Source organism: Heterocephalus glaber, unplaced genomic scaffold (genome assembly GCF_053883595.1).
Source record: "Heterocephalus glaber isolate CG9 unplaced genomic scaffold, H.glaber_assembly_v1.0 deba00001504, whole genome shotgun sequence".
NCBI classification, from domain to species: Eukaryota; Metazoa; Chordata; class Mammalia; order Rodentia; family Bathyergidae; genus Heterocephalus; species Heterocephalus glaber.
This window is the reverse complement of record NW_028258324.1, coordinates 14,905,064-14,920,123: the sequence shown is the minus strand read 5'-3', so window position 1 is coordinate 14,920,123 and position 15,060 is coordinate 14,905,064. Positions and strand designations below refer to the sequence as shown.

Here is a 15,060-nt window from a genome sequence, read left to right as displayed (position 1 = left end):
TCTTTCTGAAGGTCCTAGGTTCAATCTCCAATACAGAAAAAAATTATATTAATTATATATTTTTTAATTGTACAAAATTGTGTGTGTGTGTATATATATACTCAAAAACATCCATTTGTAGAAAAAATCAAGCAGCACTGATTTTATTTTATTTTGTAGTGTTCATTATAGTAAAGATTACTATTGTAAAACATTAGTAAATTTGGTCCATATTTTATTTTCTACTTTGCTTTTAAACATTTTACATTATTTAATAAATTGTAACTTTTATGTTGCACATAGTTTGTTTTTCCCTAACTCTTGGAATATTACAGTTTTAAGTAACTGAAAAATAAAAACATTGCAGACTAAGTGTACTGATAAGTACATGCTGAAACATTTAATTACCACAGTAATTAAAAAGATCTGGTCTTTATTTCTTAAGATGAAAATTCATTAACATGAAGTCATTTAAAAATCTCTGGGATTTCTCTGTTATCCACAATGAGAGTATGAATAATCCCTTCTTTCCGCTTCCCGCTACTGACAGCCTTTATGTAACAGTCATGGTTCCCAACACTGAAGTGTGTTTCAGTCCCATCATCTACAAACTCACCCTAAGACAACAGAAGAAGAAAGGATTAGAAATATTCCTCTTTGCCTACAGCATTAACACCACCCAAAAGCAGGGCTAGGGATGTATCTCAGTGGCAGAGCACTTGCTTAACACAGGCAAGGCTCTGATTCCATCCCTAGTTCTGTACGGAAAAAGAAAAAGCACTGTTGGTGTAATATATTAAGTGAAATATCAAGTCAAGTTTAGGTGCTTTTACATTTCTGTTATGAATTGAAAGTTTCTTTTTATGATCCCTACAATCTTTAAGAATCTTAAGGGTTTTTTGGGGAGTGTACACATGACTGTATGTCTATCACATAGACTGTGTTTTCAAAAGTAAAAATGAACATGGTAATAAACATTTCTCAGTTACTTATACCAAGAACAGTGTACATGCATAATCTCACTGCAGCCTTATAGTAACTGCTACAAATTCTGTCCTATTATCATCCCATTTTATAGATGTGGAAATTGAGGAACAGGGTGGTTATTAAGTAATTTTCTGAAGGCTCCAGTCAGGAGGGGATGGAGTGTCCTTACCAATGTGAAAATTTGATTCCTTAAAGTATAAGGTGGTTTACAATAAAATACACACATAGCATAAAACCAGACACCACTAAATCCATTGAGCACTTGAAATGTGACTAGTCTGAAATAAAATATGCTATTTAAGATATACACTGGATTTAAAGACTTAGTATGAAAAAGTAATTAAAATAACTTAATGAGTGCCGGGGATTTAGCTCAGTGGTTCCGCAGCTTGCCTTGCAAGCGCAAGGATCCGAATTTGATCCCAAGTACCAAAATAAATAAACAAACCAACATAAATAAAATAATATAACCTATTGATTATATGTTAAATGATATTTATATATTGACTTATATTGATGAAGTATATTATTTAAATTCACCTTAAATTTTTTTTACTGTGTCTAATGGAAAAAAATTACACGAGGCTCATACCTATGGCTCCTGTTATATTTCTATTGAAAAGCACTAGTATAGAGTAAAGAAGGTAGGAGCAAAATAGCAAAATGAAGGCCAGAGAAGCTTAGAGGCTAAAAATAAATTATGCCAGAAAGCAAACACCTCAACCAGACTTAAAACTTGACCATGAGCATCGTGATGTCCAAAGCAGACAGAGCAAGGCCCCTTCATAACATTATCTAGCTGATAAAAGCACAGGAAACATCAGGGAGAGAAGTTTTTGCTACCTCTGAGAAGTACCGGCCATGGTTCTTTTGGCGTGGTGTGCCAGCACACACATGTTCTTGAGTGCAGCGTGCTTTTACAGTGAGCTTTGGAAAAAAAGGCTTTGGAGGGTAGGGCAGGGTGGAGTTATGCAATCCCTATAAGTCACTTCTTGGCAATTTAGCAAACTCACAGTTTGGATCCTGATGCATTGAGATGGAAAGAAAAAGGGCAAAATAAGCTGTAACTCATAGGCAGCAAGAGCAGTATGGTACACATGTGTACAGACTGGGGAAGGAAAGCTGCCTGAATACAGAGCTGCCCACTCTGCCCCAAAACTAGACTGCAGTTACAGTGAGGGGGCAGTTGGGTTACAAAGAGCTATATTCCAAGCACTGATGTTTCCTGTCAGTGACTAAGGAACACAGACATTGTGCATGGTCTTATTTATTTATTTATTTATTTGTACCAGAAATCAAACTCAGGGCACTGTGCTTGCAAGGCAGGCATGGTGCAGATGATCATTATTTTTACCTTCAAACCATGTTCTTTATTTCTTTTTTTTTCCCCTAGTGCTGAAGATTAAACCCAGAGCCTTGTGCATGTTAGGCTAACATTTTACCATTGAGCTACATCCCCACCCCTAGAACTACATTCTTTACACCATAAAACAACATTATTTTTCCATTTATTCTGGAAAATTCCTTCCAAGTGGGAGAAGATGTGATTTAAAAGTCCTGATTCTCCATCCAGAGAATTCCAGGGTAGGAAAGAAGAGGAAGGACCACTAGATGCAGTACTAGGTGCACAGCTGGAACCACTGTGTTCATCGCGACTGAAGCTGTTCCAAAACAGCCACAACAAGACTCATCTTCTGAGGTTTGTAACAGTGTCCTTTCCTGACATCTGATATTGTATGCATAGAAACCTTGCTTTTAGAAAAGTATATCTGTTTTGGGAATGTGATGCAGGCCTTCCTACTCTATGTACCATCTGTGGGCCAACACCCCTGGCAGCAGTGAGATAAATGCTGTAATTTACATTTTAACAAGATCTCAGGTGATGTCTACACATGCAAATTTGAGAAGAAGTGGTATAAAGCATTACTTCATATGTTCATATGGATAAACACAAAGGATGCCAGCCTTTCAGGAAGGAACTTTTTAATGTGAAGACTCTAAGATAAGAGCCTGAGCCAGGAAAGGCAAGGAAAATGCAAAGGCCAGCTCAGAACACAGGTGGTCTCCAAACTGTCACTGGCCCAGGAACTGTCTGGGCGAGGTTTTCAGAATTTGGCATCAGGAATACTTAATTTCTTTTTGTTTCTACCTAGAGGACTTTAGTTAATTGTAAAAGCTCTGGAATTAGCATTTCAGTGGTAACTTACACATAAGGCACTGAGAATAACCAAAAGGTCAACATACCGCTGTCTCCATCTTTTTACCATTGCACCATACGTCCATAGTGTCTTTTTCTGTAAAAGAAACATAAATTTGTTATAATTCAATGATTTAAAGATAAATTTTCATATTTATTATTTTAGGAAAAGTTTTACAAGCTGGATTACTAAAATTCAATTAATATTCTAAAACTCAATATATGGCTTTTAAACGTCACTAAAATTTGAAACTGCTAGGCCAGGGATTTAGCTCTGCGGCATTGTGCAAGGGCCTGAGTTCAATCCCCTGTACCAAAAAACCGCTCCCCCAAAACCAAAAAAAATTGAAACTGCTCATTGTTTGCTTGTTTTTCCAGTACTGGGGGGTTGAACGCAGGACTTTGGGCTTGCCAGGCAGGCACAGTGCCAGAGGTAAATCCCTGGCCCTATGAAACTGCTCATTTTTAATTCAAAGAGGAAAATTAAAATGAAACAAAATAATCTTTTAAGAGAAAATCATCCAGGAGTGTAGCCGAGCAGCATAGCTTACTTCAGGCTACAGCAGTGATGGCAAACCTTTTAGAGCTTTCAATGATAACAAACAGCTGGCTGTGGCACATGTGCCATAGATTTGCCAACACTGGGCTATATGAACCCCCCCCCCCCCCCAGGAGCCCTCCTCTGCAAGTGTTAGAGGCTAGGGCAGTGGCAAGAGAGAAGATTGCACTTATCAAGCTGCCAAAAGAGGGGAAAAAAAGAGTATATTTGTGACCTGCATGTGCACAAGGACTCTAAGCTAAAAGCTAGCTTGAGGTCAAGTCTTAATCACTAGTGAAGGGTTTGACTCTGGAAGGCCATTTGCTCCAGCAGCATGGTCTAAATCAGCTTTTCTGCCCACACTTTCAGATGGGTGCCTCATTTACAGTGGAGAAAAGGTTTTGAGATGGCTAAATGAAACAAGAGAAAAAGGAAGGCAGAAGATACGGGCAAGGGTTACCCTAAAGATAGTGGGAATCATCTATGGTCACAGCTGTAGGGGAAGCTCAGCTTGTCCCAACACAGGTCAGAGCACATAGTACTGAGATAAACTACAGTGGTGATGAAAGCTGGCATTTTATTTATTGTACCTACTGAACATATGTACATACTCAGATTTCTATAATAGCTTACTGGAATGCTTCTGAGGAACCCTGTTAGTCTAGAAGCCAAAAAAGAAAAATGAAAAGTTTGACTTCATAACAGGAAAAAAATCCACAAGATTGAAAATATTATGCACACACACAAGCAAAGTCAAACAATAAGTAACGAACTGGAGAAAAAAGTATTTGAATCAGAACAGTTTTACTAAAATAAAGACTCCTAGAAAGGAGAAAAGGATCAACAATCCAAAGAAAACGGGAGCAAAGGACATGAAAAGAAATACAAAAACTTCATATGAAAAAAAATGCCTCACTTAATTTTGAACAAGGAAAATAAAAACAACACTGAAATATCATTTTTCACCTAAAATATGTCAAAAAAATTCAAGTCTATCAACATGCTCTGTTGGAGAACTTAAGTGGAAATAAGTACCACAGGGGAACGGGGAATAAGGCAAAAGCAAGCTAATGTGACAAAGGCAATTATTCTTTGACCCCAAATAACACTTCCCACTTCTAGGAATTTGTACTAAAATAAGAAGTGCACTAAATTCCTAGAGATATATGAACAAAGCTATTTACTTAGTTCTGCTTCTAAAAGCAATAGATTAGAAACAGCCCAAGTGTCCATTATTTGAGGTTGACTTAAATATACTATTTACTACTGAAATTTATTATGGAGCTATTAAAAAAGAATGAAAAAGTTCTTTATGTACCAATATAAAAAGATCTTCAGAATATATTAAGTGAATAAAGTGAGATGTGCTTGTGTAATGAGATAGTAATAAAAATTTTTATTTTATTGAATCTGAATAAGGAATGCTAGAATGGCACACTATTAAAAATGGTTATCTTCAGGAGGTCAAGGCAGCAGTATCATTTAAGCCCAGGAGTTTGAGGCCAACCTGGGCTCAAAGAGGCTCTTTTTTAAAAGGCTAGGGTGCTTTTGTGGGTTTTATTTGTTTGTTTGTTTTGGTACCAGGGATCGAACTCAGGACCTTGCACTTGTAAGGCAGGGTGGCACCACTGAGCTAAAACCCCAGCCCTAAAAAGGTGTTTTTATGGAGGTAGAGGAAGCAGAGGGAATGAGGACAAGGACAGACCCAAGATTTCTCAATGTACCTTTTTATACTATTGTGATTTCTGAATCACATGACCATATCACCTATTGAAAATGATAAAGGAGCTCATGTATCTGACAAAATATCAGCTCCCTTACAGCTTAGAAGTGCACTGGATAAATGATGGGAGGCCCTGCAGCACGTTCATGTGGGAGCCTCTCTTCTACTTGCCTGCACATTCCCTGGGCCCCAAGACCCACAAGGGATTCCACAGGTGAGTGCTAAGCAGGGATGTTCTATAAATGTTTCCAGAGAAAGAACAGAAAGAGAATTTCTTCCTAACAAGAAATTTCTTCATATATTACTGTCCCCTCGCTGTCTTACTTTCCTCACCATGTATCTACTACCAGACCTAAGGATTCTAGCCAATGTTATCTTCAGTCCTCTTAGATACCTTACACTTTGGGAATGCTAAAAAAGAATACACATCATATTTGGAGTCAGATTCCAACTTTATTCTTTTTTGTACTGGGGATCAAACTCAGGTCCTGTGCTTTAGGGGCAGTTGGCAGAACCACTGAGCTAAATCCCCAGCCCTCCAGCTTTATTTTTTACCAGCACTATCACTTTGGCCTCAATTTCTTCATAGGTAAATGAAAATATGTTTCTTATTGGCTGGGAATAATAATGGTCTGGACTAATCTATGTAAAGTCTCTAGAATAGTAGTTGGCACAAAATATGACCTCAGTAATTTATGATGGTATCAAAAGCTTTTTGTGGGGTGTGTGTGTGTGTGTGTGTGTGTGTGTGTGTGTGTTACCATAAGATTCTAGGGAAGCCCATTCTTTGTCCATGAATAATAGAGCCTGCACTCTTCTTCACTAAACTCAAATGTCAGCCTTAGAACACTGTAGTTTGTGGATTAGTGAAACTTAGAACTGGAAGCCCAGACAATGTAAATACCCCAGACAGTTTTGCCTTCACCTCAGTAAACAACTCTGTCCCGTCTTCTTACCAGGTCCCTTTCAGCCAGGCAGCAAAAGGGACAAGTTTGGTCTGAACTCTGTCTCCCTTCCAGACTCATCATGAGGAACAGAGGAGTAAAGGCAGACAAGGAACAGAAGGAGATAAAAATAGATTTTAAAGGCCTGAGTGGTACAGGCCCCTGAAAATTTAAAAAAGAACTAATTATAAGCTAGGCTTATAATTACCTTAGATAGTCTCCTCCATCTCCCCTAGGAAAACTTAGTAACAATTATTTTATAATGTTAGCAATATAGTTGGTTAAGTTAGTTGATTAAGTGCTTAAAATTATTGTAAAGGCTTGTTTTCATCATCTGTAAAAGCCCCATATGTTCAGATGTGTTAACACTAATTCTAACCCTTTCAAAATTAAAGTTTCCATTAGTAATGAGATACAGTGGTTCTAAAACTTTACTGTAGTTAAGTCACCACATTCCTAACAACATCAGTGTGACACTCAGAAAGATAATGGGAAAGATGAGCTCCTAAAATCTCCAGAAAAAAACCTAAATAATGAGATTCAGATGGGCATAAAATGTCATTTAAACCAATGAAGAATAGAAGATATTGGAATGAGGTTTTCATAAATTCTAGAAGAAAATGATTTTGAAGTTAAAATTCTGTACTCAGCACAAATATCTATTTAACCTGAGCACCAAGTAATGTTCATCTCCCAGAGAGTAGGAGAAATTATTTAAGAATAAATTTCAGTAAACAAAGATGAAACTGGGATCCACAAGGTTCAATAAGAGGAAAAACTAAAGAATTCCTGAAAAACATTGACTTTGAACTCAGCATAACTTCTTATGAGTGGCACAGAAGATTCAATAGAAAAACAGAGAGGAAGAGTGTAATCACAATCCACTATATAGAAATAATTACATAGTCATAATTGTAAGTGTTATTTATTGGCTTTTAATTTTAGAACCAACCTAGAAAAACACATAACTTAATAGTGACTGCAGAATAAAATACAAATATTAACTACTTGGACAAGGTAGAGGAGACAGAGGTTTCAAGATGGAGAAAGGAGAAGGAGTGGGAAGTTGGGAGTATTTATAGTCAAATCTTATGCAATGGGAATGAAGTAAATTTATAAATTGATGAGGAAAATGGTGGTAGTGGTAGTAGTAGCATGATTTTTTAGTTTCTCCAAATTCCTCCCAGTAAAACAGAGAAAGGCTGGGGATTTAGCTCAGTGGTTCTGCTGCCTGCCCCACAAGGCAAGGACCCGAGTTCGATCCCCAGTAAAAAACAACAACAACAACAAAAAAAACCACAGAGAAAGCAAAAAAACAAAACTAAAAACCCATGGACAGACTCTCCTTTGAGTACATGAGGCTTTTGGGGGACATCCAGATATAAACCCTCATAATGATATTATTATATTAATATTATCCTCCACCTAGATCCCCTCAACCATGCAGCTGACCCCACAAGGACTGAAACTTCTAAAACAGGAGCTAAAATAAACCTCTCCTTCTTTAAGTTGTGGGTGTCAGGTACTAAGCCAATCATTATTGATTAAGACAATCATTATTGGAATTAGCTGAGACAGAATTTAAACCTGCTGTTCTAAAAATGACTGAACAACTGCAAACACTCCTACAACAAATGTTAGGCTAAAAATATCAGCAAAGTAATAAAAGATAAAGAAGAAACATAAAATTATGGAACTGAAAAGTACAATAAAATCTAGTAAACTCATTGGGGGACTCAGTAAGAGAATAAAGATGAAAGAGGAATTAGTGAACCTGAAGATAGCTCAGTAGAAGTTTTCTAATCTGGACAATAAAATGGGGGTGGGGTGGGTTGTGCATGCAGGCAAGTGAGCCTGTGCTTTAAAGAATGAGGGCCAGGGTGAGGACACCCCCCCCACCCCACCCCCCCAGGCACACCATCTGCCAGTTTGGCCATGTGGTCAGAAGCAGCTGCACCCTGCTCCATCCAGCTTGCCCCACCCACTTGCATCCAGGAGACCGTGAGGACCCCACCCCCACCCCACAGGCCCGCCAGCCGCAGGGTGCCTATAACAACAGCTGCACCCCCCCCCATGCCCCCCGCCTCTTGGCCATGCAGCTACCTGGTTCCATGCTACAGAGGCACAGGGGGACACAAAGGTCATTGTCCTGAGTTGCAGAGGTGAACAGCAGAAAGATGGCCTCTCTCAGGCTCCCTGATGAAAACTGAAGCCCACTGGAAAAGTGAAGATAATCTCTGCAATATAGGCACACCAGACTGCTGTACTTGGTAAGTTGGAGGGATCATCACCCCCCATTTGATCCTGGACTATTTTCACGGGAAAGACAGCTGGAACCTGTAGTAGAGCCTTGTGGAGTTCGGCCCTGGGGGAGGGCAGGGAGCTCAATGTGGGACTTGCAGTCCTAAGTCTGTCTGAATCTCAAGGGTCTGTGACTGGCTTACTGGGACTCATTGACTTATAACTGACAGTACCAAAAACAAAAATGAGAAGACATTTAAGCAAGTCACAAACTCAGGCTTCCACCCCACAAAAGGAAATTTCTGGGGGAAATGAGGTGGAAAAGTCTAATAATCAACCACCTGGACACCCTGAACTGATAGCATAGGAAGTAACAAAACAGATGAATGAGGCTCTAGAAAAATTCAAAGCAGAAATAATCTCCCAGGTAACTATAGAGATGGTGAGCTGAGTGAAAGACATAATTAGAGGCTGTAGAACAGAAATAGATAAAAAAAATAGATGAGCTCAGGAATATGCTGGAAGCCATGAATGCCCAGCATAAGAAAGAAATAGAAACTATGATCACCCAACATAAGAAATAGAATCCATGAAACAGATTCAAATAGATATTCAGGAGATTAAAAACTCCAGTGAAAGCATGCATAGCAGATTGAAGGAATCTGAAGATAGAATATCAGATATAGAAGACAGGATTGCGGTGAAGGACCACAAAAACAGATTTCTTAAAAATAGTAAGGGACCACAAGAAATCAATACAGCAGCTGCTAGATTTCTTAAAAATAGTAAGGTACCACGAGAAATCAATCCAGTAGCTGCTAGATGATGCAAGGAAGAATAACATAAGACTGATAGGCATCCACAAAAAAACAGGAGAAAGTACAACTGACATAAAAGAACTGTTCACAGAAGTAATAATAGAAAACTTCCCAGAGGTGGAGAATTGGACATACGGATAAGTGAGTCATATAGAACTCCAACTAGCCATGATCAAAAAAAATCTACACCTAGACATATAATAGTCAAGATCCCAGAAACCCAACAGAAGAACAAAATCCTACAGACAGTCAGAGAAAAGAAACAAATCACCTACAAAGAAAAGCCCATCAGAATCACAGTAGACAACAGAAACCCTTAAATCAAGGAGAGTCTGGAGTGAAGTATTTCAAGCCCTTAAAGAAAATAACTTCCAACCTAGACTGTTGTATCCTGCAAAATTATCTTTCAAAATCAATGGGGAAATTAGATACTTTCATGACAAAGAACACCTGAGAAATTTCATGAATACCAAACCAGCACTCCAAACAATCCTAAGCAATATCTTAGAAAATGACAATGAAGATCACAACTCCATGAGGCCCAACAGAGAGAAGCCACCAGGCAAGGTAAGAAACTAAAGCAAAAAGGGAAAAAAAAACCCCAAAAAACAAAAAACAAGAAATAAAAGAACCACCAATAGTAAAACATCATGACAAGGGTGAGTCAATATCTATCAATTATAACTATCAGTGTTAATGGTCTCAATTCACCAATCAAAAGAAATAGACTGGCAGAATGGATTAAGAAGCAAAATCCAACAATATGGTGTATACAAGAAACACACCTAACTCAAAAAGAAATACATAGACTGAAAGTAAAAGGATGGAAAACAGTTCTCCATGCCACAGGAACCCAGAAAAAAGCAGGGGTAGCAATTCTATTTGCAGACAAACTAGATTTCAAATCAAAATTAATTAAGAGAGACAGAGGTGGTCACTACATCCTTGTGAAGGGAACAGTCCAAGAGGAAGAGATGACAATCATAAATATATATGCACCAAATATGAATGCCCCCAACTATATAAAACAAATATTAATGGACATGAAAAACCAAATAAGCTCTAACACAACTGTAGTGGGGGATCTCAATACCTCTTTATCACAATTAGAACATCCAGACAAAAAAATTAACAATGAAATTCTAGAATTGAACCAAGCTATAGAACAAATGGACTTAATAGATGTTTTCAGAGTGTTTCACCCCATAAAATCAGAATACACATTCTTTTCAGCTGCACATGGGTCATTCTCTAAAATAGACCACATGCCAGCTCATAGGACATGTCTAACTAAATGTAAAAGAACTGAGGTTACCCCCTGTATATTACCAGACCATAGCGCAATAAAATTGGAGATCAATGACATAAGAAACTGCAAAACTCCCACAAACACATGGAAATTAAATAACACCCTCCTGAACAACCAATGGGTCACAGAGGAAATTAAAGGAGAAATTAAGATAGGTTCTACAAGTAAATGATAATGCCACTACTACATACAGGAATCTATGAAACACAATGAAAGCAGTTCTAGGCAGGAAATTCATAGCAGTCAATGCCCATATTAGGAAAACAGAGAGAACTCAACCTAATGCAGAACTTCAAGCTCCTAGAAAAAGAGCATAACAAACCAAAAGCTTGTGTAAGAGAGGAAATTATAAAGATCCAAGCAGAAATCAATGCAATGGAGACTAAGAGAACAATACAAAAAATTAATGAATCAAAGAGTTGGTTTTTTGAAAAAATAAATAAAATCGATAAACCCTTAGCCAACTTTATCAAAAAAAGGAAAAGGCCCAAATCCATGCAATCAAGAATGAAAAAGGTGAAGTCACAACAGATCCAGGAGAAATCCAAAGCATCATCAATACCTACTTCGAGAACCTGTACTCTAATAAAATGGAAAACACAGAAGCAATGGACAGATTCCTAGATACATACAATTATCAAAGTTAAATGAAGAAGATATAGAAATTCTAAACACCCCAATTACAATGAGTGAAATTGAAAATGTAATTAAAAATTTACCAACAAAGAAAAGCCCAGGTCCTGATGGCTTTACTGCTGAATTCTACAAGACATTTAAAGAAGAACTATTGGCATTACTCTTTAAACTCATCAAGGAAATTGAAAGGGAAGCAAAGTTTCCAAATTCATTCCTGGAAGCAAGTGTTATTTTGATTCCAAAACCAGGGAAAGATACAACTCAAAAAGAGAATTACAGGCCAATCTCCCTAATGAATATTGATGCAAAAATCCTCAACAAGATACTGGCAAATAGAATACAAAGGGTCATCAAGAAGATCATACACCCTGACCAAGTTGGATTTATCCCAGGGATGCAAGGATGGTTCAACATTCGTAAATGAATAAATGTAATACACTATATTAACAAAGTCAAGGACAAAAACCATATGATCATCTCAATAGATACAGAAAAGGCATTTGACAAAATCCAACACCCATTCATGATAAAAATGCTACAGAAAATTGGAATAGAGGGGTTTTTTTTTGGTATTAAATTCTTTTATTGGTACATTGTAGGTATACAACACAATTACATTTCTCATTGGGAATTGTACCTTTATATAATGCATCTTGGTTCTTATTTTTTCCCAATTCCTAGCCCTCCCTTCATGCCCTCCACCTTTCCCTATTTACAAAGACTTTATTTCCATTTTTTCCATTTCTCAGAATTTTTTCCTTTCCCTTCTTTCCTTTCCCTTGTGCCTCCCACTACCCCTACCCCTTTGGACCTTTTCGTCCTATTTCACATTATTGATTATTCATTCTAATAATTGGTACATTTTAGGTATACAATATAATGATATTCATCATTGGAAATTTGCACCTTTACATAGTCTCTCTTGGTTCTTGTTTTTTCACCCTTGCCCAGCCCTCCCTTCAACCCCTCCAGCCCTCCCTATTTACAAAGTTTGTTCCTATTTTTCCATTTTCTCATATTAATCCCATTCCTTTCTATCCTTTCCCTTAGCCCTCCCACTTCCTTCCCCTTTGCCCCTTTTCTTCCTATTTCGCATGACCGATTATACATTTAGTCCTTATTTACACTTTCAGTTTCTCACACCAGAGAAACTATCTGGTATTTACACATCTGTGTCCTATTTATTTCACTTAAGAGTATTGCCTCAATGTGCATCCACTTAGCTATAAATGTCTCTAATTTCTCATTTTTTATGGCTGAGTAGTACTCCATTTTATAAAAAAACCACATTTTCTTTATCCAGTCTCCAGTTGATAGGCATTTGGGCTGTTTCCAAGTTTTAGCTATTACAAACTGCACTGCTATGAACATGGGTGCACATTTATCACTGTGGTATGATTCTTTTAATTCTTCGGGGAAGATCCCCAGCAGTGGAATAGCGGGGTCAAATGGGATTTCCAGTCCTAGTTCTTTGAGGTATCTCCATACTGATTTCCAGAGTGCCTGCACCAGTCTACACTCCCACCAGCAGTGGAGCAGGGTCTCTCTTTCCCCACAGCCATGCCAGCATTTGTTATTGGTTGATTTCACGATAGGAGCCATTCTTTCTGGAGTGAAGTGGAATCTCAGCGTTGTTTTCATTTGCATTTCTCGAATGACCAGTGCTGTTGAACATTTTTTCATGTATTTATTTGCTATTTCTACTTCTTTGTCTGAGAAATGTCTGTTCATTTCAGATGCCCATTTTGGATTGGGTCTTTAAATTTGGGAGGTCTGATCTTTTTATGTTCTTTATAGATTGGAGACAGTAGACCTTTGTCTGAGGAAGAGCAGGTGAAGATTTTTTCCCACATTATGGATTGTCTCTTCACACTGCTGGTGGTTTCTCTTGCTGTGCAGAAGCTTTTTAATAAGAAGAGATCCCATTTGTTGATTGTTTGTGCTAGTTCACGGGCAACTGAGGTTTTGTTCATAAAATCTTTTCCTACACCGATGTCTTCAAGGGTTCTACCTAACCTCTGTTCCAACTGGTTCAGAGTTTCTATTTTAATATTTAGATCTTTAACCCATTTTGATTTTAGTTTAGTGCATGGTGAGAGATACAGGTCTAGTTTTAATCTTTGGCAAGTTGAAGCCCAATTTTTCCAGCACCATTTATTAAAGAGGCTATGTTTCCTCCAGTGAGGGTGTTTGGCTCCTTTGTCGAAGATGAGATGGCTGAGTGTGTCTGGCGTTGTTTCTGCATCTACTAATCTGTTCCACTGGTCCTCAAGCCTGTTTCTTTGCCAGTACCATGCTGTTTTTATCACAGTAGCTTTGTAGTAAAGTTGCAGGTTGGGGATTGTGATACCCCCTGCCATGTCTCTGTTACCTAGAATTGCTTTTGCTATTCTGGGTCTCTTCTTGCTCCAAATGAATTTTTGGATGTTTTTCTCGAGGTCTATGAAGTATGCTGCTGTGATCTCAATTGGAATTGCATTAAATCTATATAGCAGTTTTGGAAGTATGGCCACTTTCACTATATTAATCCTTCCTACCCAGGAGCAGGGGATGTCTGTCCATTTTCTCATATCATCTTCAATCTCTCTTCAGAGTGCCATAGTTTTCAGAGAAGAGGTCTTTGATTTCTTTCGTTAGTATGATTCCTAGGTATTTCAGTTTTTTGAATGCTATTGTGAAAGGAATTATTTGCCCTATTTCTCTCTCAGTGAGTCTGTCATTCATGTAGAAGAAAGCCATTGATTTTTGTGTGTTGACCTTGTAACCAGCTACTTGACTGAATTTGGTTATTAAGTTTAGAAGACTTTTGGTGGAGTTCTTGGGGTCTTCTATATAGAGTATCATGTCATCTGCAAATAATGACAATTTGACTTCTTCATTTCCTATCTTTATTCCTTTTATTTCTTTCTCTTGTCTAATTGCCGTGGCTAATGTTTCCAGAACTATATTGAACAAGAGTGGTGATAGTGGACATCCTTGTCTTGTTCCTGATTTTAGTGTGAAGGATTTCAGTTTTTGACCATTTAGTAGGATATTGGCTGTTGGTTTTTCATAGATGGCTTCTATCAGTTTGAGGTAGAGACCATCTATTCCAATTTTTTGTAGGGTTTTTATCATAAATGCATGTTGGATTTTGTCAAATGCTTTTTCTGCGTCTATGGAGATAATTGTATGGTTTTTGTCCTTGGCTCTATTGATATAGTGTATTACATTAATTGATTTTCGTATATTGAACCATCCCTGCATCCCTGGGATGAATCCCACTTGATCAGGGTGTATGATCTTCTTGATGATCTTCTGCATTCTGTTTGCCAGTATCTTATTAAGGATTTGTGCATCTATGTTCATTAGTGAGATTGGCCTATAGTTCTCTTTTTCAGTTGGGTCTTTCTCTGCTTTGGGGATCAAGGTGATGCTTGCTTCCAGGAATGAATCTGGGAGTATTGCTTCCCTTTCAATTTCATTGAAAAGTTTAAACAGTAGCGGCAGCAGTTCCTCTCTAAATGTCTTGTAGAATTCAGCAGTGAAGCCATCAGGGCCCAGGCTTTTCTTAGTTGATAAGTTTTTAATTACGTTTTCAATTTCATTGGTTGATATTGGGTTGTTCAGAATTTTTAGGTCTTCTTCATTCAACTTCGTTAATTCATATGTATCTAGGAATCTGTCCATTTCTTCTGTGTTGTCCATC

At 37.8% G+C, this 15,060-nt stretch overlaps 1 protein-coding gene across 4 annotated transcripts in view; it reads right to left on the bottom strand.

Annotated features, from left to right (window-relative positions):
- Nucleotides 1-395: 395 nt before the first annotated feature.
- The window catches only part of Faim (Fas apoptotic inhibitory molecule), a 29,100-nt gene continuing 14,435 nt past the window's right edge, over nt 396-15,060 (bottom strand). For all 4 annotated transcript variants that reach the window (XM_087186221.1, XM_087186223.1, XM_087186224.1 and 1 more), the window contains 2 exons: nt 3,211-3,260; nt 396-596 (listed from right to left, as the gene is read on the bottom strand). In XM_087186221.1, coding sequence (XP_087042347.1) covers nt 447-596; nt 3,211-3,260 — 200 coding nt within the window. In that variant the 3' untranslated portion in view covers nt 396-446. The remainder of the gene's footprint in view (nt 597-3,210; nt 3,261-15,060) is intronic.